At 39.2% G+C, this 21,323-nt stretch overlaps 1 protein-coding gene across 1 annotated transcript in view; it reads left to right on the top strand.

Moving 5' to 3' along the window:
- tspan33b (tetraspanin 33b) overlaps positions 1-21,320 on the top strand; it is a 21,525-nt gene extending 205 nt beyond the window's left edge. Inside the window, exons 1-8 of the mRNA XM_067390085.1 lie at positions 1-73; positions 3,851-3,909; positions 4,028-4,155; positions 6,798-6,872; positions 7,622-7,717; positions 12,799-12,927; positions 17,469-17,630; positions 21,230-21,320. The exon at positions 1-73 is cut by the window's left edge and continues 205 nt beyond it. Of these exons, the coding sequence (XP_067246186.1) occupies positions 1-73; positions 3,851-3,909; positions 4,028-4,155; positions 6,798-6,872; positions 7,622-7,717; positions 12,799-12,927; positions 17,469-17,630; positions 21,230-21,298 (791 nt within the window). The 3' untranslated portion in view covers positions 21,299-21,320. The remainder of the gene's footprint in view (positions 74-3,850; positions 3,910-4,027; positions 4,156-6,797; positions 6,873-7,621; positions 7,718-12,798; positions 12,928-17,468; positions 17,631-21,229) is intronic.
- Positions 21,321-21,323: the final 3 nt, after the last annotated feature.

Genomic DNA, 21,323 nt, shown 5'->3' with positions numbered 1-21,323 from the left:
CCAGGACGCAAATGTTCTCTTTCGTCAACCCATGGATTCGGTACTTCCTGTTCTTCTTCAGCTTTTTATTCTGGGTAAGTAAGGCCTCTGACACCAGCTCCAAATTGGTTTTGTTGAGGGAAAGGACACTTCAGGGCTGCAGATCATAAGCTCTTTGGCCAGCTTGGAAATGAATAAAACGTCGGGGGGTGTAATTTAGTCTGTTCAACAGACTTGCTGTTGCAGTTGTTCTACAACCGTGATGTTTTCAACACAACATGACTCGTTTCGAAACACTCTATTTGCATACAATTGTAAGGAATTGTATAGCTATGAATAGAGTAAAAATGGCACTCTCTAGAATGTAATCTCAGAATATGATGCAGTGGAAGGCTTGAATCCCTCAAACAAACATGCAATCAAAACAAAAGCATCTGTTCTCATGCTCCTCTTCTGCTGGTCGTTTGTGTTGTTTTATCAGTGCATTGACTGAGATACAGTCTGCCTGGATTTTCCATTCGAAATCAAGTACTGCTTGCACTGCAGAAATCTGCAGGAACAAAAATGCTTTTGTTCAGGACTCTCAAGCTTCCTGTAAACTTCCCAGCGGATGTACTGCACAGGTTTAAAACACAAAATGTACCTTAAAAAGAAAAAAAAAACTCAGTTCTGACAAAAACGTCTACCTAAACCTTACTGAACATTTCACCCTCATACAGCTAGGATATACTACATCATTCCCCCCAAACGAGCTTTCTATTGATGTATGGTTTGTTAGGATAGGACAATATTTGGCCAAGATACAACTATTTGAAAATCTGGAATCTGAGGGTACAAAAAAATCAAAATATGGAGAAAATCGCCTTTAAAATTGTCCAAATGAAGCCCTTAGCAACGCATATCCACTCAAATAAATACTTTTTTTTTTTTTTTTTTTTGGCATAAAAGAAAAATCAATCATTTTGACTCATACAATGTATTGTTGGCTGTTGTTACAAATATACCTGTGCGACTTATGACTGGTTTTGTGGTCCAGGGTCACATATATCAAAAGAAAGAACAGAGCCTCTGCTTTAAAAAAAAAAAGAGAGAGAGAGAGAGAGAGAGAGAGAGAGAGGGAAAAAAAACTTTATTCTAGCTTCATGCATTATTTTTTATCAACACTTGAATGTAGGTGTTTCATTAAAAAAAGCAACATTTTGAACAAAAAGCTGAGAAAATCACATTTTTGTCAATGACTACAACATGCATAAGCACGGCTTTTATCGCTTGTTCCTGCTTCTTTCTTTGCTTGTGTTTTGATCCGGAGATTCTGCCACTCTAAAAAATGCTGGGTTAAAAAAACCCAAGCTGGGTAAAATATGGACAAACCCAGCAGGTTGGGTTAAAAGGCACCTATTATGCCCTCTTTCACAAGATGTAATATAAGTCTCTGGTCTGGTCAAGTTTAGCTTAAAATACCCCACAAATTTGCCCCTATTTGGGGGTGAGCAAAAACATGCCTTTTACTATATTACTATATTGCTGGCTAAAAAAATAAATCCAAAATTGGTTGGAAAAAATGGCTGGGTGAAAACAACCCAATCCCTGGTTTTGTCCATATTTAACCCAGCAGTTTTGAGAGTGTGTATTCTTTCAGAAGATGCATAATAGCACCACAAAACATATAAAACATGGATTGCCGGAAAATTACGTTGATGGTGTTAAACGATTATAATGTAAATCGTATTCTAACTAATGCTTCCATTAGTATCAAAGTTTCAGCAAAACCACATCTATTAGTCATCTAGATGACTAATTGGTGACACTATCAAACAAACCAAAAACTAGCAAAAAATTGATTCATCATTAAAAATGGAAATGGACTAAAAGCAGCATACCGCACATTTGCATAATTTGCTCAATTTTGTCACATTATCAGCAGTCACTCTCACTCTTATTGTCTCAAATTGCCAACTTTCACCGAAAACAAATAATCTGTGGACTGTGATTGGAATTAATTGTCTTTTGTGAGTGAGTGTTGTGCTGGGAATGTGGACAGCATTGCCAATTCACACTTTTCACACTAAACCAATGTTTGTGCACAACAGACGGACATCTGGACGGCATAATCCATTAGTCTTTTGTTCCAGCTGCACTGGCTGGCTGGGTTTTTCAGAAAAGCACAAAACCGTGTATTTGGAGTGGCTGTTTCTCCAACGCACCAAAAAGCTTCTGAATAGCTCTTTAACCTGTTTCCTTATATGCAAGCCAAGTGTGCAGATGCTCTCAAAGTACAGTCATCAACTCTTAAGGAGTGAGCTGATAGGATTCAACTGATTTTATAAAACTCAGGTGGAAGACTTTTCAATTTCATAATGGAACTGCAGTGACACTCAAACATACACACACAAAAAACACCACAGGATGAGAGCAGCAATATTACCAGCGAGGCCAACTGGGTCTCAGGACCAGGCTATTGCTCAGAGACTGTTATATTTCATCTCCAGGAATGTAGTCTTTGTTAAAAATAATAATAATAAAAGAACTGATGTATGTATGTAGAGAAACCAATGCAGTCATGGTCAGAATTATTGGCACCCTTGGTAAATATGATCAAAGACTGCTGTAAAAATAAATCTGTATTGTTAATCCTTTTGAAAATCACAATAATCTAACATTTCATTAAAGTAAAACTAATGAATGTGGGGGGAAATTTATTCTGAAATAAATGTTTTTCTCCAATACATGTTGGCCATAATTATTGGTACCCCTAGAAATTCTTATGAGTAAAATAAGAATTATATCTGAAGTATATTCCCATTCATATTTACAATTTTAAGTAAACCATGGATTCCTGTTTCACAGAAGTATAAGGTAACACAAAAGCCAAATTCCCTAAATCATCCATCACAATAAGTAAAACCAAAGAATATAGTAAAATTGTTGAGTTTTACAAACAGAAATCAGGGCAGTAATTAAGAAGTTCCATTCAACAGGAAACATTATGAATCGGCCTGGAATAGGATTCGTGTGCAGCGTGTCTATGTCATAATGCACGGTGAAGAGGAGGGTTTGAGTGGCCAAAGACTCTCCAAGGATCACAGCTGGAGAATTGCAGAAAACAGTTAGGATTAGAAAGCCTAAAAAATATCAAACAGCACCTACATCACCACAAGTTGTTTGGGAGGGTTTCAAGAAAAATCCTCTGCTCTCATCCAGAAACAATCTCCAGCATATTGTCAGACATGACTGGAACTTCAAACAGATTGGTTAAAAAAAAAAAAAAAAAAAAAAAACCCTAAAGAAAATGAGTGGAGTGAACTGTAGAGAAGAAGCACCAACATGGAGCTGGAAATCTGGAGGATCTGGAGAGATTCTGCATGAAGGAATGGTCTCTGATCTCTTGTCAGGTGTTCTCCAAACTCATCAGACATTATAGGAGAAGACTCAGAGCTGTTATCTTGGCCAAAGGAGGTTGAAAAAATTATGAATAAAAGGGTGCCAAAAACTGGTTTCATAATGAGATTCTCCCCCCAACCCCCACCCAATTTCAATTGTTTTACTTCTATGAAAGGTTAGAAATTTTATGACTTTTTAATAAAAGATCAAAAGGATAAACAATGCAGATTTATTTCCCACAGGCATCTTTGTTCAGATTACCAAGGGTGTAATAATTCTGACCAGGACTCTCTCTCTCTGTGTGTGTGTGTGTGTGTGTGTGAACACACTACTTATATATATATATATATATATATATATATATATATATATATATATATATATATATATATATTGAATTGATATACTGTGTACTTAAGTGTATATAGTAAATACATTGTGCAGTTGATTATTTCACATTATTTGTTGATGTTTTTTTTTTTTTTTTTTTGGTGTTTTCTCTTCTTATTGTAGCCATTGGGGTATATGCCAAAGTTGAAAAAGCGACAGGTACGACAACTATTTTGTGTGTGTTCCTCACCACACCTGATAGAATAAACTGCAGATGTATGAATCAGTTAAGAGGTTTGCTGTGTTTCTATTTTTTATTTTATTTTTTTTCCTTCAGACACAGTGCGTGACACATTCCTCATTGATCCTGCTGTGATTCTCATTGTGGTGGGGGTGGTCATGTTCTTCATTACCTTCTGTGGATGCATCGGAGCTCTGCGGGAAAATATAAGGCTCCTTAAAATTGTGAGCAGAAACTGAATTATTATCTACACATATGTTTATTCAAAGTTACAAATAAGGATTACACTTTATCTTTTTCAGTAGTTATAACTCCTTTTCTACATAGATGTATAAGGAGGCTGTCACATAGGGTGTATCTTAGTAACTAAAAAGGTTATGATATGATATCATAATATGTTTCATACATCAGGATTATTATCATTACCAAAACTAAAATCATTAAAAAAAAAAATGTGTTTGTTTGTTTATTGAAATAAAGCTGATATACAATAAAATATGTTGGTAACTAGATAAGGGCTTTTCACACTGAGCTTAACCCCAGATTATCTTTGTTCTAAACACCACTTTTAACCCCGGGTAAAGGAGTGTTTCACACTTGAAGCGGGGTTTTAAAGTGGTGCTCCAGAGCAGGGTTAGCACCGCTTTTGCTGTGTTAACTCAAAGTCCCTTTAAGACAAGTCATTTCACTCGGCGGCCATCTTTGAAACGCCTCTCGGCCATCCTGGGCATCATGCAGCTCCAATCTCTTTGAATGGGGAAACATCAGATTCTCCAAAACTGTTTGTCAACCTTACGATTAAATTTGATATTTGAAATCACCAATGAAATCTAACAACAACCGACTCATAAATTTAGTTTCTAAACGCTCGAATCATGACAAAAAAAAAACTCAAGCTAATGCGCATGCGCAGACCTAAATGCGCGTCTCTTCGGAGGCGCGCGTCTGACTGTTTCTATAGAAACCGGTGATTCTAACGCCCGCTGAAGTGACGCGATGACTTTACCAGTTGCCGATTGGCTCTTGGCTTTAGAAGGCGGGACTTATTCCGCCATATTACACTTTCTCCCATTCAAAACAATACGAGTGACACGTCTTGTGTTATTCTATAGTCTTTGGTTAACTCCGCATTGCAGTGCCAAACTTGTACAGTGTGAAACGATGGCGTTAGAATGTTACAACTAGATGCTTAGCAACCGACAACCAATCGCGTGCCTTATATTCACGCGCTTTGGGCAGTCATGGAAACGCCACGCGGTGTATAAACAGTAGTTTCTGCATATGACAGTAAAAATGTCAAACGGCAATGGAAAACGCGACAATTGGAGTGAAAAGCTTTATAGCTTGAAAAGTTCACTCAGAAAATTTGATACAGTCAGCAATGTGTAATATGAGGACGCGCAGTACTAGAGCTTTTATAGAAACAGGTCACGTGCTGCGTTTGTCCATTCAGTGACACTGATACTGCAAATATGCAGATAAGCTTAGGTGCGTCCCAATTCACGTGCTTATGCACTATTCTATGACTTTTTAAGTATAAATAGTGCAAGTAGTGTGTTCACATTGAAAATTCTAAAAAGAGAAATGTACACAAATACCCGGATGATGCACTAAATTAACGAAGTGTATAATGTTGGACACTTCATGCACTCAACTGTCGCAGCTTTAATTACGTAGCAGAGGGGGAGGGGGATCAGATTCCATTGTTAAATGACAAAATGACCTTATACAATTCACACACTACATGGATGAGTACAAAGTGCATAAGTACATAGCATATAAGTGCATAGTGTATAGTGCGTCATTTGGGATGCAACTAAGGACTTTATCCTGGGGTTTAGATGCAGTGTGAAACATACCCAGGATTAACTGTTAACCTCGGATATAGTAGCAGTGTGAAACATAAATAAAGATAACCCAGGATTTTGTTTACTAGGGGTTTAGAATGACCCAGGGTTAACTATTTCAAGTGTGAAAAGCCCTAGAGTTGGGATGTTTTGTTACGGCGTCTTGTGCATTCAAGTCACTTTCGTCGGAGCAATGGCGGTGTATCTTCACTTAATGAACTACACAAAAATACAGCATGGTTTTTAAAATCTAGCCTACTTCTAGAATATGAAGAACAAAGAATGTACATCAGGTGTGTTTTGCTTTTTTATGTTTTTAATATATTTATGAAGCCACTGTAACTTGTAACTGTAACTTTATTGTTACATATTATATTGTTGTATTACAATACTATCATATTTTGTGCAGGCAATTAGCTTATTGTGTAGTAAATAAAAAAGCCAGACAATGTCACTGCTAAATACCTATAGGTATTGTACTATTTTGCCACGTTTTCTCACTGACACGCCCTCAAATCATAAACTCCGGGCTTAAAGAAAATCCTGAGTTTCCCACTCGTATATACGACTTTGTAGTGACGTTCATGTGCGTTCAGCTCGTAAATACGATCTCTCTGACATGACTTGAATGCACCGTAAGTTTAATTTGAAGCACTAAAAGCAAAATTACTAAAATTTAAATTAAAATACTAAAAAAAAAAGCTAATTCGAAATATTGTTAAAAAGTACATTAGTATATAAATGATATACTAAAATAACACTATGTATTTAGTGTATTTGTTTTTACTGTGACAACATGTCCCGCATTTGTATTATTTTTCTCCGTGGGAATTATGGTGAAAATGTTAAATATTTAAAGTGTCAAAAATAAACCTACACAGCCAAGTACAAAGAGTAGAAAGTGTGACAACTAGCCTCTGTCTTCTCTGTACATATATCTGTTACTTATCAGTAAATTTGATCATTTAGCAGTTAAAGACAAGTAAGTTAAGAGAATCTTCTTTTCTGTTCCTCTCTAGTTCTCATTTAGTCTTACCCTGGTCTTTCTTACCCAAATGGCCATTGCAATCCTTGGCTTCTTCTACTCTGACCAGGTGGGCTTTCACTTGAAATTATAGACACAGCACTGATATGGGATACAGGCTATCACATGAAGTGTATTTCATTGTTACAACTTTCAGGGCTGTTAAAGATTAATTGTAACATTAGGCTTTGGGTTGGTTGGGGAGGGTTAACTTACTTTAGCAGTCATCTCTCAGTCTCCAAGTTCATCTCATGGGATAGCAAGTCAATTTAAAAGCAATTCACCATTCACTTCCATTGTTCATCTTACCCGTAATGTCAATTCTTGCTATAGAGTTTCCTTTCGGTCTACTATTACCTCCTCTTACGAGTGGAATCTTGAAGTTCTACAGTCCAGGAGAAGGTCGAGAGTATTACATCACACTATACTTCACAGCACACACAGTTAAACAGGGAGGGCAGTTTAACGACGTCGCTTCAAGCATCTTCGCTGCTTAATGATTAAAGAGCTTTGCCACATCAAAGTGGGACCAAATGTTCTGTTTCGATGGAGGCTTCCTGTTAATGACATTCAGAGGTGCTTGAACATGCCAGCGTTAGAGGAACTGACAGGGGAGAAGGAGAGAGCACAGGGGGGCCCAAGAGTTAATTACCACACTAAAGCATATGCTATTAGAGCCGCCATGGTGAATTAGCGCTGTCGACCTGTCTCCCGTACCACAATTACATATGCATATACAACCCAGATGTAAGTGTTTGATTTTAGGTACGTATGGAAATATACTTGCTGGCTATACTGTATGAAGTGTCATGTTCACAGACACGTGAAGCTCTGGGAAAATTTGTGAAAAAAGCCATTGTGCATTATCGAGATGACCAGGACCTTCAAAACCTAATGGACTACATCCAAAAAGAGGTAGGGGTGTTATTTTGTTCAGACGGTGCAGATTAATAATGCATCTGGCCTTATGCAAACCAAAAAAAAAAAAAAGCCAGTCTACACTTGCTGTATTGTCAAAATTAATTATTTTTTTGTATCAAATATACATTTATGGATTAAATGTCTTTTAATGTTTTTGAAGTCTCTTATGCTCACCAAGGCTTCATTTGATCAAAAATACAGTAAAAACACCAATATTGTGAAATTTCAAATAATTGTTCCCTTTCAGTAGGTCAGTAGTGACCGACGAATTGGGATATCGCCAGAGAGTGAAACTAAACAAGCCAATGGAATTGGCGTGCGATATTTGCATAATCCGTACCACCCCCGCAGGGTGGGTATAAACAGCTTCTTTTGCTTCGGAGCCAACCTGTTGTGTTCCTGCTATTTGACTGAGAGTGACTTCTCAAGCCTTTGAAGAGCCTTTGTTTCCAGTGCTTGGTAGTGCTGATGTTAAGGCAGTTAAGGTGATGGCTTGCTCCGTTGGTCAAGTGATGACTACACTAGTAGTCCAGCAGCGCCACCTATGGATGACCTTGGCTGAGGGAGAACGATAAAAATCAGTTTCTGGACTCCCCCATGTCTCAGGTCGGCCTATTCGGCGACGTGGTCGAGAGCTTTGCCCAGCAGTTCTCGGCCGCACAGAAGCAGACTGAGGCCATCAAACACATCTTGCCCCGATGGTCCACTGCTGCCTCCACCCCACCGCCGGCTGCGCAACCTCAGTCTGCTTGTCGCCGAGGGCGCCCGTCTGCGTAATCCTCCGCCCCTGCCAAGTCTGCGAAGCAGCAGCCTACACCCACCAGACAGCAGGGAGCTGGGCGCGGATGCGGCGCTTAGCCCGCTCAGACCCCAGCCAAGCCAGGTGGCAAGAGAATGAGGAAGCGGTCCTAAGACAGGCGACCTGGAAAAGAGGATGTCAGCTCTTCGTCAAATGATGCCTGCATCTCTTCCGGGGGAGGGAGAGATGCGGGCCGGGGGGAATTGGTGACTCGTATTGTTCTGCCTGTTTTGTATTGTTCTGTTCTGTTCTTGTCCCACCTTTTCACAAAAGAGTTGTTTTCCAATCCTCCATGTCCCAAGAGGGCGTGGCTGGCAGTGTGTGGTGCTCCGCCTCACCACTCTCAGCCCCTTCTCACCTTGCCAGCAGGTCACACAGTGTGTGTCGCAGAGTCCGACCCCACTTCGGGCCCCTATGCCTTCCGAGTTGGGTCCCAGCACCTCGCTGCCCCATGTCGGGTAAGTCTGTGGCGGGTGGTCTCCCTCCACCCTCAAGGTGTATGTTGCCGCTATTGCCGCACATCACAATGCAGTCAATGGTAAGTCTTTGGGGAAGCACAACCTGATCGTCAGGTTCCTGAGGGGGCGAGGAGACTGAATCCGCCTCGCCCTTCCTCTATACCCTCTTAAGATCTCTCCCTGGTGCTTACATCTCTCTGGGGTCATCCCTTCGAGCCTTTGCAGTCAGTGGAGTTAAAATTACTGTCCCATAGGACCGTCCTCCTGGTTGCATTGTCCCCGGTTAAGAGGGTAGGGGAACTGCACGCATTTTCGGTCAACGAATCGTGCCTGGAATTCAGGCCCGGTGACTCTGACATTATGAGTTCAGCGAGTGAACCTGCAAGCGCTGCCTTTGGAGGAGGCAGACCAAGCCCTGGCTTTGCTCTGTCCCATCCACACTCTGCACCTGTACGTGGATAGTTTGTGAAGCTTTAGGACCTCAGATCAGCTCTTTGTGTGTTATGGAGGCCAGCAGAAGGGAAAGGCTGTCTCCAAGCAGAGGATGGCCCACTGGATAGTGGACGCCCAATACGTTCGCTAGATTCTATAGCCTTCGTGTGGAACGAGTATCTTTCCGTGTACTCGCTTCCAGTAGCCGGTAAACGTGAAGAACCCGTTCTAGTGTCGGCTTGCTATGCCATTCCCGCCCCCTGGGCCAGATACGTGCATCCATTTGCTCCAGTAGAGTTCGCTGCTTGGCGAACCCTGTCGAGTTCCTCCGCCTCCCCTTGCGGCTTGGACATTGCGGAGTGTCTGATGCCAGGCCAAATCTCCATCTCTGACATTGAGGTTTGGCTGGGTGCTATATGTTGTGACCCCTCCACGTGAGTGGTCCCATATGTGTATTGTCCACGGTCAAACTCCCCCACGGTGAGCCCAAGACTTTCACTTAGCAGAACCAGCTCTGCTGTCACCTGTCAGATGAGTCTCCCCTATCTCAAGGTTGGAGCCATCCCAGGGACTTCATATGCGTACTGCCCACGGCCAGTCCATATGTGTATTTCCACGCAATTCCTCCCCTGCAGGGTAGGTTGTGAACTCCGCAGCATCCCCTATGGGTTCGCTTCCCCAGTGTTGTCTAAGTCTTACTGTAGTGGGTCTTGCGGAAGCAGTAGACTCTCTCAGTGTAAGCTCGTCCCCTTCTCCACCCCCCCAGGTGCTCCGGGTGGCTGAAGCTTACGCTGGGCACTGGAAAGGGAATGGAGATGTACGTCCTGTCACCAAAGTTTCTGTGCCTTTGCTGTAGTGCAGACTCAGGTTGTCTCCTCAGCGAAAAACAGTGTGCGATTGCATCCGCTTTCCTATTTATACCAACCTGGCAGGCGCGGTGTGCATTATGCAAATATTGTATTGGCTTGTTTAGTTTCACTCAAAGCTGATAGGGCTCTCTGGTGATATCCCAATTCATCAGTCATTGGGATATCACCAGAGAGATGGTGATGTACGTCTCCGTTCCCTCCTTCAGGGAACGAGGGTTACATACGTAACCAAGACGTTTTTATTATTATTATACAGTATCTCACAGAAGTGAGTACACCCCTCACATTTTTTAAAAATATTTTACTATATCTTTTCAAGTCAACACTGAATAAATTTTCATGACAACCCTGAAGAAACTTTGCTACAATGTAAAGTAGTGAGTGTACAGCTTGTATAACAGTGTAAATTTGCTGTCCCCACAAAATAACTCAACACACAGCCATTAATGTCTAAACTGCTGGCCACAAAAGTGAGTACACCCCTAAGTGAAAATGTCCAAATTGAGCCCAATTAGCCATTTTCTCTCCCCGGTGTCATGTTACAAGGTCTCAGGTGTGAATGGGGAGCAAGTGTGTTAAATTTGGTGTTATCGCTCTCACTCTCTCATACTGGTCACTGGAAGTTCAACATGGCACCTCATGGCAAAGAACTCTCTGAGGATCTGAAAAAAAGAATTGTTGCTCTACATAAAGATGGTGTAGGCTATAAGAAGATTGCCAAGACCCTGAAACTGAGCTGCAGCACGGTGGCCAAGACCATACAGCGGTTCAACAGGACAGGTTCCACAAGGAACAGGCCTCGACATGGTTGACCAAAGAAGTTGAGTGCACATGCTTAGCGTCATATCCAGAGGTTGTGTTTGGGAAATAGACGTATGAGTGCTGCCAGCATTGCTTCAGAGGTTGAAGGGGTGGGGGATCAACCTGTCAATGCTCAGACCATATGCCGCACACTGGATCAAATTGGTCTGCATCGCTGTCGTCCTAGAAGGATGCCTCTTCTAAAGATGTTGCACAAGAAAGCCCGCAAACAGTTTGCTGAAGACAAGCAGACTAAGGACATGGATTACTGGAACCATGTCCTGTGGTCTGATGAGACCAAGATAAACTTATTTGGTTCAGATGGTGTCAAGCGTGTGTGGTGGCAACCAGATGAGAAGTACAAAGACAAGTGAGGGTAAAGAAGCTGAGGGTAAAGGTGATGCACTGGCCAAGCATGTCTCCAGACCTAAACCCTATTGAGCATCTGTTGGGCATCCTCAAATGGAAGGTGGAGGAGCGCAAAGTCTCTAACATCCACCAGCTCCGTGATGTTGTCAATGAAGGAGTGGAAGAGGACTCCAGTGGCAACCTGTGAAGCTCTTGTGAACTCCTTGCCCAAGAGGGTTAAGGCAGTGCTGGAAAATAATAAAATATTGACACTTTGGGCCCAATTTGGACATTTTCACTTAGGGGTGTACTCACTTTTGTGGCCAGTGGTTTAGACATTAATGGCTGTGTGTTGAGTTATTTTGAGAGGACAGCAAATTTACACTGTTATACAAGCTTTACACTCACTACTTTACAGTGTAGCAAAGTGTCATTTCCTCAGGGTTGTCACATGAAAAGATATAATAAACTATTTACAAAAATGAGAGGGGTGTACTCACTTATGTGAGATACTGTATTTTATATTCCTGTGGTAGAAAAGCTGAATTTTGAGCATCATTACTTCAGTCTTCTGTGTCACATGATGAAATCATTATAATAAGCTGCCTAATTTTTTATTTAATTTTATTTTTTATTTATTTATATTGGAAACCTTGATGCTTTTTTAGGATACTTTGGTGAATAGAATATTTAAAAGAATGGTATTTATTTGAAATTAAAAATGTTAGCATCAAAGTAAAAGTCTTTACTATCAATCTAATGTATCTGAATAAAACTATTAAAGGATTAGTTCACTTTAAAATGAAAATTAACACAAGCTTTACTCACCCCTCAAGCCATCCAAGGTGTATATGACTTTCTTCTTTCTGATGAACACAATTCAGAGTTATAGTTATAATAAAGGTCTTCTGAAGCGAAGTGATGCATTTGAGTAAGGGTAAGTAAAGCTTGGGGTAATTTTCATTTTAAAGTGAACTAATCCTTTAATTCTTTATCAACCCTATATCATCTGGACCAATTGGACATTCTGCAATATATTTCATTTTGTGAATAGAAATATGTTAATTTCAAGCAACAGGAGAGTTACACAATTACTAAATTTTCATTTTTGGTGAACTATCCCTATTTTATCTCTAACTATAGAGTCTGCAGAGTTTGGTAAATATGGCAATGTGAACTCAACACATGCATGGCTCTCTAAATAAGCAAATGTTCTTTTCTACAATACAGTACAGTATGTTCTCCTGCCTCTTTGTCCTCCTCACAATGAAAATGTTCATGGGTTCAGCAGATAAGAGGTGAATATGTGGTCTGAGAGACAGTGTCTAAAAATATTTCTCTCCCTTCATTCCTTGCTGCTCCTTGCAGTTCAAATGCTGTGGCTGGAACAACTACACTGACTGGTCCTGGAACCTCTACTTCAACTGCACCCCATCAAACCCCAGCAATGAGAGGTGTTCAGTTCCCTTCTCATGCTGCACTCCTCTACCAGGAGAGGTGAGAGTAAACCACAAATACACACAGAGCGATCTCCAATCTGCAGTTATGAATAAATGAAAATGGACATCGAAATATAAGCAGATATGAGATCTGTGTGTGAAGCGAAGATTCATATGCTGCTTTATGAGTTCTAAATCATTGTAATTACATTTTAACTTCACAATATTGTTTTATATTACCCCAGGTTCACCATTTTAAATTTGAAAACATTCTCTCAAATGTTCACGGCTGCAACAGATGTACAGTAATGGTATAATCACCTTGGAAAACCATATATTGAGAGAATAAAAATAACACTTACTGTTATATCATTCAAAAGTTTGAATATTTTAATGTTCTTGAAAGAAGTCTCTTGTGCTCACTAAGGCTGCAATCAATAACACAGTAAAAAACGTAAAATTGAGAAATATTATTACACTTTAAAATAACTCATTTTATTTTCATATATTTTAAAATTAAATATATGAAATATCTGAATTTTCAGCAGCTCAAATCTCTTCAGAATTCATTCTAATATACTGATTTGGTCCTTAAGAAGCATTACGAACACCCACTTTTCTAGAACCAATTAATGCTGCCTTCATGTGCTATCGGAAATGTCATAATTCCCACTTCAGAAGTCGTGATTATGAGCTTGTTGCATTCAAGTGCTTGTTGTCGGAATGAACGGGAATCATAAAATCTTATTAAATCCAAAATTATATTTAGTGTCCCATGCACTGACATTCACAATGCTATCTAGATAGTCCGCTTGCTGACAATTCTGTAATTCGGTCAAACGCAGGCTATTTTCACTGTGTATAAAACATATAATACGCTTCAAATTATTATTTATATATTGGGGTGTAACGATACACTCATGTCACGATTTCTATAAATATCACGATACTGAACCCACAATACGATATTATTGCGATATTCCAAGACATATGTAAAAGGTTAACAAAAAAATGTACTGTTGATTAAAATGCTAAATTTGGTATTACATTGGGGGTGGAAATGAATAGGCTTTGACTTGGACACCACAGGACAATGGTGACACAACAGAATAAAAATATTCATGATTGAAAGTACAGAATTATTTTAGATGATTATGCTTGCAATCTGTCACTGACTAGATATATTTAAAGTAATGTGGGCCACTTTTTACTGGTAAGATATTTGGCATAATCAGGACCCACAAATATTCCCCTATTGCATTATTATACATTATATTCAACATTATATATAGGTTTATATAAGTTTAATGTCATACTGACAATAAAACTCTGAAATCTTGATTTTTTTTTTTTTTTTTTTTTCAGTAATTTTCATTTTGGGTGAACTATATACAATACATATTGTTGCATTTTTGCATTGCGATATATGACGTGACATGATTGTTACATGATTGTGACAATATGTGCTACATTAATGACAAGACAAGATGATCTAGCTGTTGTTGGAAATAAAAAATAATAAATCATACTTGTTACAGCAGTAGTTCTCCCCTCCACCAATTTTAAAGTTTCTGGCATGCCCATCTTGGGAATTTGGGTATCAAATTTATTTACGAACTTCCCAGTGGTAAACACGACATCAGAGGCCGTTCATATGTATTTTTACCTAGGAAACTGGTATTTAAGATAATTCTGAACAAGCCACAGCCTCTATTTTTCTCATTTAATATTTTTGTTTCACTCAGAAAATGCATCACAATTCTGAAGTAAAGCCGGTCACAACTTCCTGTTCACTGTGACTTTAAATTCCGTGAGGTAATTAACAAAACTAAGAACATGTGATGAGCTAATCAGTAATCAAGGATGGGTGGTGGGAAAATGGGAACAATGGAAACAAGTACAAGAACTAGAAATAAACCAAGACAGAACAAACATGTGACAGATACATTTTGACATCACTTTTGATCAATTTAATGCATCCTCCTTGCTGATTAAAAATTTTTTAAAAGTTATATTTATATCCTATATATCCTTTTGAAATTAATGATTCATATCCTGTATCAATCAATGTAATGCACTGAAATTGGAGACCTAAAGCATACATATATACGATTGATTAGTAGTGCTAGAGAGTTTTACTACTATGGCTCATAGCTAGTTCTTAGTTAATACTTCAATTCATAATGTAATTCAGAAGTTTAAAAAAATTCTAAGAGATCAGAATCAATTAGTGGATGATAAAATGGGTGAAAAAAAAATAAATAAATAAAATCCAATATGGACCCAAGCCATATAAGCTTATGACCAAAAACATGATAAAGACTTAATGGTCCATATTAAAAGAGCCCACCTTCAATGAAACCTCTAAATATAGCAACAGCTACAGCACAGCAACATGCTAACAACCACTCAGAACGCTTTAGCCACTGCAAAACAACACTGGCAACCACCTAAAACACTCTAGCATCAAGGTGGCGAGCTTTGCACATGCAGGCAAAAACCACTCACATTTTCAGAAAATGTAAAATTTGTGTTCAGTTATACAGTGATCCTTCATTTTGATCCTTTATTTCAACACATTCCCACCCCTTTTGTTCTCAGTCTTTGTAGTGTAGCATTAGTGCAAAGGCAAAGTTGTATAATTTTTCATCTCATCAGCTCAGCAAAACTGTATGTGGTCATTGGTTTATTGCACTCGGCAACAAAGTGCCATGAGAGACGGATTCAAAGTGTCCTTTGCGCCTTCATCTTTAACGATGATGGCCTGTGCCGCTAATTACTACCCCTTTTTTTGTAAAGTTAAACAGATTGGGTTTACCAAATGTATCAGTAATTCAAAAGTTTCAACTTCTACACAGTTGTCATAGCAGCAATTTGAGGAGAATTGATGTATTCTGAATTACTTTCTTGCCTCTCAAGGCAGCAAATGACCAAGCTGTGCCATTTTAGCATGACGTCCAAAGCAGCTGCTTGACTGAAATGCTAAATGTGTGCTTCAATTCAATCCGTGAGACGTGTCTAAATGCTGATAAGATACTCAAACAGAACATAGATCACAGATATATGGGGCGACTCCTTGGCAGACCTAAATATTATGGTCTCTGTTCCCTTGGCAAATGTCTACGGTGATTGCTGGATAAACACTCTCTAAACAGGTCAGGGTGGATGAAATGAAATTCTTTCAAACAAAAACAGACGGAAATGGAGGAACTATGCCACATTTATGATGCTGAGGGAGAAAAGCTGTGTGGTTTATGGGTTTAATTGTCTTCCAGTATTCAGACATGTTGTTTGAAGCAAAAGGAATGACAGAAAATTCGGTGATTCATCCAAACAGCTGTTCACATGGAGACAATGGCACTTCTCTATGGCAGCATCTGGGCAGGCGATATGAAAATGAATCATTGCATTATTTAATGGAAACCTGTTCAGGGATCACATGCGTTTGGATTGTTTAACCATCATCACAAAATATACTCTTTTAGACATTCAAATTTTATCTTGATGATCTTTCATGTGTAGGTTTCTTGTCAGTTATCAGTGATGAATACTGAAAGCGGTGTAAAATCTCTGTAGAAAAAGGTGATTGATGTTTATGATCAGACCACACAACGTTAAAGCAATAGTTCACCCAAAAATGAAAATTCTGTCATCTTTTACTCCCCATTAAGTTGTTCCAAACCTGTATAAATTTCTTTGTTCTGCTGTACACAAAGGAAGATATTTGGAAGAATGTTTGTAATCAAGCAGATCTCACCCTCCATTGACTACCATATAAGAAAAAAATAAATAAATAAATACTATGATAGTCAATGGGTGGCAAGATCTGCTTGGTTACAAATATTCTTCCAAATATCTTCCTTTGTGTACAGCAGAACAAAGACATGGGTTAAAACAACTTGAGGGGGAGACAGAATTTTTAAATTTTGGGGTGAACTATCCCTTTAAGTAAGTTTTTGGTGCAGACATTCAATTAAAAACTGCATATGTCTACAGATATGATCTTGACCTGCATTCTACAACAGCAACCCACAAAACAAAAGGGATTTCAACATCCTCAGGTTGTCATGAAGCATGGTGAAATGCTCACACTAAAGTTGTAAAAAGCTAAGGGGAAATGACTGGCCCTGATCGGGTAGGTGTCAAAACTGCCTATGGTGGTAGAAACACTAAACATGCAAAAGCCAGACTAAAGGAAGGAAATAAATCATCAACAACAGAATTCAAAGCGCCAAGAACTTGTGCAATATTACTTGTGCAATATAGTCAGGACACTTTTATGTAGCTGCTAATGTGTGCAGGTGTTTTTACCATGTTGTTATATGGTTGCTTACTACCCCAGAATCTCCCCAGATAATATTCTGGTCCCTAGATATATGGCAAAATATGCATAGTATTAATAGTTGTGCTTATTTTAGCAAAACTACTAATTAATCATGTTTGTATTTGTAGACTATGGATTTAAAATAAGATGCATTAAGCTAAGGACAAGAATGAGGCTAAACCATTACTGCCCCCTGCTGCTTAAAGACTTATAACATCTGAAGAGAATGAGACAAAGCAGTGAAGACAAGAACATCTTCTCTTTTACTCTTTCAGACTGTGATCAACACCATGTGTGGCTTTGGGGTTCAGACACAGAACTATCAGGACGCCACTAAATCCATCTATCCAGCGGGCTGTGCAGACAGAGCTGTAATGTGGATTGAATCTCACCTGCTGTTAGTTGGGGCGCTGACTCTGGCTCTCGCTTTACCACAGGTAACATTCAGCTGAATGATTTCAGTTTCTCAAATAGATTGCCGATTGGTCAGTGCAGCAGAAACAAACAGTGTACTGAATAGTGCTGCAGCTGTGATGTCAAACCCTGGAAGACTAATTTGCTGGTGGTTCCCTCGAGATTTTCCTGTAGGTTTTTATAATGGGGTTTTTAATTTATGAGTAAAATAAGGTCTGTGGTAAACATAGGTTGACCATACTTGGACTTTTTTTTTTTTTTTTCTATAACGTAAATTACACACATATACATACACGTCAAGTCAAAATTACCTTTTCGATATGGGTCTGTGTAATTTACACCATTATAAAAATCCATAGGAAAATCTTGAGGAAACCACTGGTGAATTATTAAAGCTTTGTTAATCAATATTAACCATTAAAAGGTTAGTTCACCCAAAAATGAAATTTCAGTCATTAATTACTCACCCTCATATCGTTCCATCTTCGGAAAACTATTTTTGAGGAAATCCAAGAGGTCCTTTTTATCCCCCATAGAAAGCAATGTAATTACCATTATTCAAGGTCCAGAAAAGTAGTAAAGACATTGTTAAAATAGTCAATGTGACGACGGTTCGACCTTTAATGTTATGAAATGACGAGAATGATTTTTGTATGCAAAAGCAAAACAAAAATAACTTTATTCAACAACTTCTACTCGACCCTGTCATTCTCCTATGCTGTTTACGTTGTATAGACAGAGCAGTGCTACCGGGTTCTACATCAGAACACCGACCCAGTACAGAGGGTATGCATCTACGTCACTTTCCTGCCGAAACACGCTCTATCAGCTGGACTGAGTGGCAAAAGAACCTGCGGCGTGACTGGATTTAACAGAGGAAACTGAAAACACGAGTAAAACAAACGATTACCAGTGTTGGGGAAAGTTACTTTTAAAAGTAATGCATTACAATATTGCGTTACTCCCTAAAAAAGTAACTAATTGCGTTACTTCGTTACTTTTTATGAAAAGTAATGCGTTACATTACTTTTGCATTACTTTTTCTCACTTGGGCTGGGCTTGTTTGTTTTTTAATAACAACAAAAAAGTTCTATTTTTGGCAAAAAGGCCCTTTCACACCAAAAGTGAAATGAATAAGCCTCAAGCTGAAGGAAAAGCATATTTACACCTGTACAGTAGAGGGCGCAGCTCAAACAAACCTTTATAATCTAAAGTATTTTTTGCTTATTAGTATGGTTGAATTAGGTATATTGAAGATCAGCAGCAAAGACATTGGTTAATAATTGAGATTAAATACATAAAGTATATTTGTGTAATTTAATATAGTTAATTATTACAGGTTTGCAAAAATTCTGAGATTGCATTTCATTGTTTTTATTCATTTTGAGGAATACTGAATGTTTTCGTGCAAGTGAGATAAGTAAATGCATGTTCACATTTAGTCTAAAACTACAATAACCCTCATGTTCATACAGAGCACACAACACCGCTGCACTTTATTTCTCTCAGCCTGGGGACAGGAGAGCTGTCAGTCAATAAATGTGAAAAAGTAACTTGTGTTACTTATTTGAAAAAGTAACTTAGATATTTTGTTGTAAATTGAAAAAGTAATGTGTTACTTTACTAGTTACTTGAAAAAGTAATCTGATTACGTAACTCAAGTTACTTGTAATGCGTTACCCCAACGCTGACAATTACACTACACTACATACCCTCTATTGGCCGGCTCCTGCGTCAGCATCGCACGCATGTGTTGTGCTGCTCACATAAACAGCATTGGCCCAATAATGAGCTGGTGTTCAGAACCTGGAAGCCTGCACTGTATGTACAACGTAAACAGATTGGAAACATGCTGAAAGTTACTTGCATGGTTGCAAAATGCTGGATGAGCAGCAAATGATAACGGAGACATGTTTTGAAACTGGCAGAGAAGACAGCAAGGAATAAAGCCATGCTTACCTGCCTCTTATGTTTCTGCCGCTGCCTCATAAAAAGGCTGTGTCCACCAAAGCGTTTTATCCAGCAGCTAGCATTCTTTTCCAATTGTTTTCAATGGGAGCGCCGCGTTTTTTAAACGCCAGGAGCGTGACGAGGCGCTGAGAGTTTTTGTCATGCTCAAGTGCTGAGCACTCAGCATTTTTTACCAGTCGCCTCGCTGTGCACATCACTGTCACTTTTTAGCCAGCCATCCAATCAGAGTGGAGGAGAGGCGGGACAAATACAACACCGACTTAAGCCGATTTTAGCCCCGATTTTGGCTCGCCGACAGGTTTTGAGAAATCGCCGAAATCACAGGCAAATCGGTGCTCGTTCACGCGAGTGACAATCACGCAGTGTGAATGAGCAAAGACGCGATCTGAGAGAATCGCAGACGAGTCGCCGACGCCCGTGAGATATTTGGCATGCTAATTATCTGGACCTGTCAGCGATTCAAAATCCTGCTGTATGAAAACTGAAAACTACATCGGCGATGACCGACAGCCAATGAGAGAGCAAGATACAGAGCAGAGGGGAGTTCGGGGAGGAGTTATAGACCACTGTCATTGCAGAACACACAATCTTTGTTCCTCGTGTCATTTCCTCCTCAATATTCTTCTTTTTTTTTTCTTGTTTTTGCTGCAAATCAGCGCACAGGCAATTCGTATTGCAAGGCTACCACTTTTAATTATAATCCCAGTCTCACGTGAGAACTCCGGTCTTGCATGTCTGATATCGCGTTGTTTCCTTGTCACATCTCACGTGTTTGGTTGTGAAACGTTGTTTGCGTGCCAGACAAAGTTTTGTCGGTGATTCTTCCTATTGTAAAGTCATGCAGTGTGAAACTTTCTGTCGCCGATCCATCTGGCCAAGATAGTCATGCAGTGTGAAAAGAACAGTGACCCGACTACTTTGAAAATCGTGCAGTCTGAACTCGGCTTAACTGTCACAACATTCTTGCTGTACAACGACATCAACAAGCAGAGACCGGAACAAAATGGATGAGAAATCAATATTGCTGGACTCGGAACATACAGTACATTCCAAGTTTCGACATTTTTAGTCTGAAACAAATTCTGCTATAATATAAAATATTCCGTATAATAGCAACAAAGCGTCTCAACTGGAATTTTTTTTTTTTAGATCAGATTCCAGTCGGATACACAAATAATCGGATTTGGACTAAACATAACCTTATTGAATCATTCACTCAACGATTCAGAAACAGTGATTCATAGAAAAACAGAAAAAAAAAAAACCTTTCCTACACCGTTAACTCAGACACAATGGTTCATTCCTTGTTTTAAAACTATTTTCGTTGGCGGAGCAGAAACAGACAACATAGCTGGCAATATTGTGTCTGTTCATTATTAGGTCAATGATGCCTATGTGTGTGTGACCTTTTTAATGTATATAATTAAAGATAGGCCTATAGATACAGACAATCTGAATTATACACATATACCCCCTTTGAAGACTGTGCTCCTTTTGAAATGAACATTGAGTAATATGGGATAAGAATACACAATGCACTGCATTTCCATTTATACATTTTTCAGTGCGTGTTGGGCAGAAACTGAAATTACGATCCTCTCTCCATGCACACTACTGTCCTGACACAGTTCTTTTTTTTTTTAATCTACAGATCGCAGGCATCGTTCTGTCTCTGATCCTCATTTCTGAGATCCAGAAAGAGATCCAATTCGTCTTGTAGAGGCAGCAGACAGTCACCTGCAGTG

The sequence above is a fragment of the Chanodichthys erythropterus genome, chromosome 7 (assembly GCF_024489055.1).
Source record: "Chanodichthys erythropterus isolate Z2021 chromosome 7, ASM2448905v1, whole genome shotgun sequence".
Lineage (NCBI taxonomy): Eukaryota > Metazoa > Chordata > Actinopteri > Cypriniformes > Xenocyprididae > Chanodichthys > Chanodichthys erythropterus.
The sequence above is the reverse complement of the archived record's forward strand: the minus strand, read 5'-3'. Positions and strand labels throughout refer to the sequence as shown.